Genomic DNA, 7,434 nt, shown 5'->3' on the forward strand with positions numbered 1-7,434 from the left:
TTTTATTTTTATGTGGTGCTGAGTATTGAACCCAGGGCTCTGCATGTGCTAGGCAAGCACTCTATCACTGAGCTACAACTCCAGCTCCAAAAGTCAATTTTTTACAGAGTCCTTACTGTAGGTCAGGAAATGAGGAGGAGGAAAAGCAGGAGGGCAAAGTTAGATACCACTAGCATATACTACTACTACAATACTGTATGTTCTTGCTTACCTCAATTTACTTGTTTGTGTCCTCTACAGAGTTCCAAGAATAGAGACTGATTTTTTTGTTTTGTTTTTCTTTTCTTTTTTTCTTCTTTTTTGTTTTTGGTACCAAGGATTAAACCCAGGGCTGCTTAATCACCGAGCCACATTCTCAGCCCTTTTTTATATTTTATTACAGGGTCTTGTTGAGTTCCTGAGGGCCTTATTGAGTTGCTTAGGGCCTCGCTAAATTGCTGAGGCTGGGTTTAAACTTGAGATCTTCCTGCCTTAGCCTCCCAAGTCACTGGGATTATAGGCGTGCACAACAGCACCCATCTGTTTTTCTTTTCTTTTGTTTCTTTATTTTTATTTATTTATTTGTGTGTGTATGTGTTGCTAGGATCAAACCCAGGGCCTCACACATGCAAAGCATGCACTTCCACTGAGCTACATCTCCAGCACCCAGGTTTTTACAATGACCTGAGAGATGCAATCTGGTAAATGCAAATTAGCCAAAGCCAATTGTCTGCTGTTACCAACCTTCAGCTTGTCTGCTTTAATCCTTATTTCCAGAAGCTTCTTCTCTTTGGCATCTATCTGCAGCCCCTCATCACACCAGTTCACAGCCTCAGCAAAGTGTTTCAGTTCCAGATGGCACAGGGCACCTACAGAAACCAGGGCCCTTAAGATCTAGGAATGACATACATGAATAAGCCCTGCCTTGAACAATACCTATCCCGTACCAGCTACCAGCCAGCCCCTTGAAGAGAACTTCATTCCCCAAAGAAGAATATTTTTTTGTATTATAGATCAGAAATGCCCTAGTGCCTATTCAGCTCAAAATTCCTCTAAGTCTCCCTGGTATAAAGTACTCTAAAAGTAGGCTTACTAGCAAAGAGCAAAGGCTCTGGAATCAGACTGATTTGGCTCTGTCATTCACCATTCCATTAGGACAAAAGACTGAATATCACCAAGCTCCAGGTTCCTCATATGCAAATGGAAATAATAAAGCCAATCTCAGATGATTTTAAAAAGACAGACAGAAAGCAGAGTTTGCTTCAGCCATTCATCATGGTAGTAACAAGACCAAAGATGTTAGGTCTCTCCTAATTTTGTTCCTTATGACCATTAGTTTAAGTTGCCTCTTCTATTAAAATGTTTTAATGCAATCATGTATGTTTTTCTCTAATAGTTAGCCTCTTTAGCCTTTCCACAGAATTTCAAACTATCAGAATTATAAAGGCTTAGATGTCAAAGGAACCTAACCCCATCTTTCAGAGATGAACAAACTAACATCAGAATGAGTATCTTCCTACTGCCACATTATAAGAGAAAATCAACAACTGAATTCAGGATTATGGGTTTCTAGCCTAAGGCTAATTCCACAGGACAATCTTCTATGTGCCAATCTTTATTTAGTAACTTCTTTCTATACAGCTGAGAGACAAGGACCTACTTACTATCCCTTAGCCATGAACACCTAAAGAAACAGAACTTAATAAAGCATTTTAAGCTGGTCATAAGAATGCAGGGAAGATTAAGTGTGATGAAAAAAGTGTGCAAAGCATCTATGAAGTTCTCAAAGAAAAAGTGAAGTATAAAAGAAATACAAGCACTATTATTACACAGAAAGGTCGGACTACAAGAGAAAAAATAATCTGGGGCCATCTCAGCATCAGAGCTATCAGCAAATGTCCTGTAACTTATCTTTTCACTGAATTAACAAGGCATTTGAAGATTTTGCCTTTCAATCAGCTAATCTGGAAAAAAAATCAGAATGTAGCTTTTTGGAATTACTTTAATTCATTTTTGTAATTACTTTAATTCAATACAAATTTAAAAAGAGGAGTCTCAATTTCTATACAAATTCTTATAAAATAAAGGATTAGAGTATTTTCTTTCAAAAGCGGCATGGTGCTGTTAATAAGGAACAGGAGCTTAATATCAAGAGTGCAAAAATAAGATAACTTCACTAGGAAGTATCCTACTACCTTAACATCAAAGCTTTAAATGTCAGTTTTGGGTAGGTGAATACCAGCTTTTCCATAATGATAACCATACTACAGTTCTTTTTTTTTTTTTTTTTTTAATTTTTTATTGTTGGTTATTCCATACTACAGTTCTATAAGACTTACCTCTTACTATGGCTTTGAGGTGGCAGGGTTTTAGCTTTCTGGCAGCCTTCACATCATTGAGAGCAGAACGAAAATTACCTAAAAAAAAATGCCATTTAGAAAAAGAAATAACAAGTTTTAAGATCAAACATTTCCAAAATTTTGTGTGATAAAAACAATCTTGGAGAAACATAAATCAGAGTACCATTTTTAGAAAATAAACATATAGTTGTGCTCATTTAAGCCTTAGAAATGTTTATAACATCAGGCAATCCACAGAAGAACTATAAATGGCTAGTAAGCAAGTGAAGAGATGTTCCATGTCTTAGTTATCAGAAAATTAAAACTGACATGAAACTGGTAATAAGTAAAGACAGATAGATAATATCCAGTATTGGTGTAGATATAGAAAAAGGGCACTCTCAGGATAAAATTAGCAAATTAGCATGCATTTTGTGCAACTACTTTGACCCAACAATTTCTTCTCAACATTATGCTCAAAAAAGTTTGTATAAATGTAAAAACACAATAATTACAGCATTACTTTTAATTGCAAAAAGCTGGAGATAACTCACATATTTTTAGTTTGGTAATGACTAAATGAATTTTTATGGATTCATACTATTGAGTATTATGCAGTCATTAAAAGAAGAGTGAGACAGATCTGCTTGTAAGAGACACAGCAGGACGTAAGTGTTATACTGTTTTAAGTGGTAGGGGTATCCACTCCAAGTGGATACCAGATTTCTGTTTGTGTAAAATAAACCAAACTAAATATTTAGACATATAGACACACATACGTAAGTGCATTTAAAAAAAAGTACAATCACATACACACCAGTTATCCAAACTAGGAGGAAGGCATGAGGCAGATTTACATTATAAATATTCCTTAATGTAATACCGTATTTGTTTTTTGGAGTTTTTTTTTTTTTTTTGTACCAGGGATTGAACCCAGGAGTGCTTAACCACTGAGCCACATCCCCAGCCCTTTTTTATATTTTATTTAGAGACAGGGTCTTGCTGAGTTGCTTATGGCCTTGCTAAGTTTCTGAGTCTGGCTTTGAGTTCATTATCCTCCTGCCTCAGCCTCCTGAGCTGCTGGGATTACCAGCATGTGCCACTGCACCCAGCTGTAATGATCATTATTTCTAGTTATACTCTTTTTAGTTTAGACTATAAGTATTACTTAATGGTTTAATATTTCCTATTAATTTCACTTCTAAAACTCTAGATCAGGGGTCAGCAAATTTTTCTGTGAAGGGCCAAATAGTAATCACTTTAGACTTTGCAGGCCACATGTGGTCTGTCACATATTCTTCTCTGTATTTTTAATAATCCTTTAAAAATGTAAAAAACAATTTTAGTTCACAGCCAGCCAGAAAGTCAGACATGGTCTGTAAGCCACAGTTTATCAAATCCTGCTTTAGTCTAAATTACTTAAAAAACTGTATGTCTAACTTTGTTCATTTTTGCATGATTTAAAAACCTCCACATAGCTTATACACTCAAAAATAGTAGAACAATAAAGCAAACAGTTGTAGGTCCACATGATGTAACTTCATATAGCTATTAAAATAATATTCACAAATAATTTTTAATGACAGGTGAAATTATTTACCTGATAAAATTACATTAAAAATACAAAGTTGGAAGAACACAACAATCTCAACTTTGGGGAAAAATGCATATGTAAAAGAACCAAGGACTTCTGGTTAAAGGTAGTAGATGGAACATGTGTATTTAACTACACCGTCTACCCCAACTCCTCAAAGCCATAAACCCACAGAGACAAAGAGAATAAGAACACAGAACACATTTTAAAAACTGGAAAACAAAAGGACAAAGACTGATATATAAGGCTAGAAAAAAATGAATTCTAAGCCAGCAGAGGGAAAGCATAAAGGCTACCAAGTGGTACTGCAGAAATCATAAAGTACTCGAGACTCAGGTAACTCCAGAACTAAGAATGAAGGTCGTTAAAGTCTAACAAACAGATTCTCAACGTTCCTTTCCCTCTGGTGTTGCTGGGATCTAGCTCTCTCCAATTCTGGGAAAGTACTAGAGGTTTAATCTATACAGATCATAAAACAGAGAGCCTCTGGACTGGAACCTCCAAGCACATTGGTGAATCAATAAAGGAATACTAAATACTGAACCCCAGTAACCCTAGACCCCAAATTGGTTCCCAAAGCATCAGCAGCAGGATTCCAAAAAGAGTAAATGGAAAACAGAAGAGTATCAAAATAATTTAAGAAAATGTCCTAGAAACAAGTTTCCAACTGAAAGTGTCCACTGAATACCCAACCTATAGAACTATCATACTTTACACAAAATGTTTCAGCACACCAAGCATAAAAAGAAAATACTAGAAGCTTCCAAAGAGAAAAACCCAGAATGCCAAAATCAGAATAGTTCTAGACATCTCAACAGCAATACTATAAGCTAGAAAGCAGTTATGAATACAAATGCCTTATACATAATGGGCACAGTATATGGTGCACACCTATCATCCCAGCTACTCGGGAGGCTGAGGCAGAAGGATCACAAGTTTGAGGCTAGCCTTGGCAATTTAGTGAGACCCTGTCTCAAAGGAAAAAACAAAAAGGGCTGGAGATGCAGCTCAGTGGTAGAGTGTTCCAGGGTTCGATCCACTACCAGGGGAAAAAAATAGTAATGGCAGGATGAGAAGTAACTGAGGCAGAGAAACCAACCAGTCCATACTGAAGTAGGTCAGAAAGCTCCAGAGGGGTATCACCAATCAAGTAAATGGTTATAACACCTGATGAGGAAGGGAGTGAGAAAACAGGGCAAGAGCACAGCACTGACTCAGTGATAAGTCCAATAGGAACCAAGTACCAAAATAGAAAATGACCAGAATTCTCAACATGGTTTAGCTGTGAATAACAATTACATAGTTATAAATGAAAACAATAAATAACAAACACATAGGTATATGCACAGAGCAACAGGATACTTGTGGATCTGGGGTAGCAGTGATAAGAGGGGACAACATACTCACTTCCACAATGGGAATCAACAGGCATTGCCCCAAACTGGAAAGTCAAAGCAGCAGAAATACAAGCATATTATTTAGTTATATGAAGGTACATAAGAAAAGAAACAGCTATAAATAGTTGGTAGTGTTTGCCTCCAGGGAACAGGAAATAGTAGGAAAAAGAATCAAGGGGCTGTACCTTTATAACAAGCCTTACAGAACTTTGCCCATTTAAATTATGTATATAAGAAACTGTGACACCAACCAAGACTAATTTTAAATAAATAAATATGACCAAAAGGCTTCATATCAAATGTTCAAAGTGGTTCATGTAAACTATGGATGGGCTTAATTTTCTTTTATAATAACCTTTCTGTATTTTTCATTTTTACAATATGCTTGTATTACTTTTATAATAAAAGTTCCTAAAATACCTCACGTCTAAATCAGCAGATAAGAGTCCTAAATTCCAAAAGCAGACATCCATTCATATAAAGTTATAGCCCCTGAACCTGTGCAGTACAAAGCAGGAAAAACTCCATTCATGAGAGTAGCCAAGTCAGATGCAGTGGTACACACCTATAATACCAATGGCTCCAGAGGCTAAGGCAACAGGATTGTGAATTCAAAGCCAGCCTCAGCAACTTAGTGAGGCCCTAAGCAACTGAATGAGACCCTGTCTCAAAGTTCAATCCCTAGTACCAAAAAAAAAAAAAAGAGTAAACAAGACATATTGCTCATGGCCAGTTTTATAGAAATACCTGTAATCACTACTTGGAATGAGGAAAAAAAAGCCATTCTTCTATTTGTAACTTTTCTGCTACACTGACATCTTTAATTCTTCAGATACCTATAATATAACTTTTTCCAAATTTTCCTCATTTTTTCTTATTAACCTCTCTTTTGGCGACTTCATCCAACAGTTCCCTGAAACTAGTTCCTCAAAGCTTCTTCCTCAGCCACTTGTTTTCCCTTGCTGTACACCATCCCTAGATTGCGCTCTAGGTTAGGTTTCTGCCTCTCATTGATGCTGATGACTATGAATACAGATCTCTGGACCAAGCCTCTGCCCCAAGTTTCACACAATCAATCCACTTTCTAGATTTCTCCACCTGGTATCTCATAGGTACTCCAAGTGAACTGAGTATTCCAAGTAAACTCAAATTGTCCCCAAAGTAAATTTTGAACCCCTCATCCTCACCAACTTCCTCTTCTCTAGACTACCTGTTTCAAGTGGTGGCACTACTATCTTCCCCCAAAACCAAGAGCTCATCACCAATTTCACATCAACAGGCTAAATCACTATGATCAAATTAATTTCTATTGTATCCATCTTTTCTTCATCCTCACTGCCATTACCTTCCTCAAAATTCTTTAAATCCGGTGGGTGTGGTGGCATATGCCAATAACCCCAGAGACTTAGGAGACAGGAGGATCAAAAGTTCAAGGCCAGCCTAAAAAAACTAAGTGGGACCCTATCTAAACATTAAAAAAATAAAGCTGGGTGTGATAGTGCACACCTGTAATCCCAGCGGCTCAGGATGCTGAGATACAAGGATCAAGAGTTCAAAGCCAGACTCAGCAACTTAGCAAGGCCCTAAGCAACTCAGCAAGACTCTGTCTCTAAATAAAGTATTTAAAAAGGGCTAAGGATGTGGCTCAGTGGTTAAGCACTCCTAGGTTCAACACCTGGTACCAAAAATTAATTAATTAATTAAAAAATAAAAAGGGCTGGAGATATAGCTCAGTGGTAGAGCACTGGCCTCACATGTGCAAAGATCTGAGTTCAATTCCCAATTCCACCAAAAAAAAAAAAATCTTTAAGTCTGTCCTCTTCACATTATCTGCTAAGGTAATCCTTCTGCAAATTCATAGAAATATAACCCTATCACTGACCTGCAATAAGCCCTTAAATGCCTCTTCACAGACAGCTATACAAAGTTCAAACCCAATGTGGCAACCAACCCTACCAATTTCTCCAGCCTCCTCACAATTTCCTGTCTTGAACTTCCACTGGCAACAATGACTTTCAAGGACTTTCAAGAATTTCTCCTGCTTTTCCCCTTTGCTGGAATGTCCCAATCTGCTTCTACTTGATTAATGCCTACTTGTCCCCCCCCCCTTTTTTTTTTTTTTTTT

General features: G+C 37.1%; 1 protein-coding gene across 1 annotated transcript in view; it reads right to left on the reverse strand.

The window, feature by feature from the left end:
- The window catches only part of Ttc4 (tetratricopeptide repeat domain 4), a 28,218-nt gene that overhangs the window by 17,480 nt on the left and 3,304 nt on the right, over positions 1–7,434 (reverse strand). The window contains exons 4-5 of the mRNA XM_015484951.2: positions 2,319–2,396; positions 724–848 (exon numbers count right to left, since the gene is read on the reverse strand). Coding sequence (XP_015340437.1) covers positions 724–848; positions 2,319–2,396 — 203 coding nt within the window. The remainder of the gene's footprint in view (positions 1–723; positions 849–2,318; positions 2,397–7,434) is intronic.

The sequence above is a fragment of the Marmota marmota genome, unplaced genomic scaffold, assembly GCF_001458135.2.
Source record: "Marmota marmota marmota unplaced genomic scaffold, marMar, whole genome shotgun sequence".
Classification (NCBI taxonomy): Eukaryota; Metazoa; Chordata; class Mammalia; order Rodentia; family Sciuridae; genus Marmota; species Marmota marmota.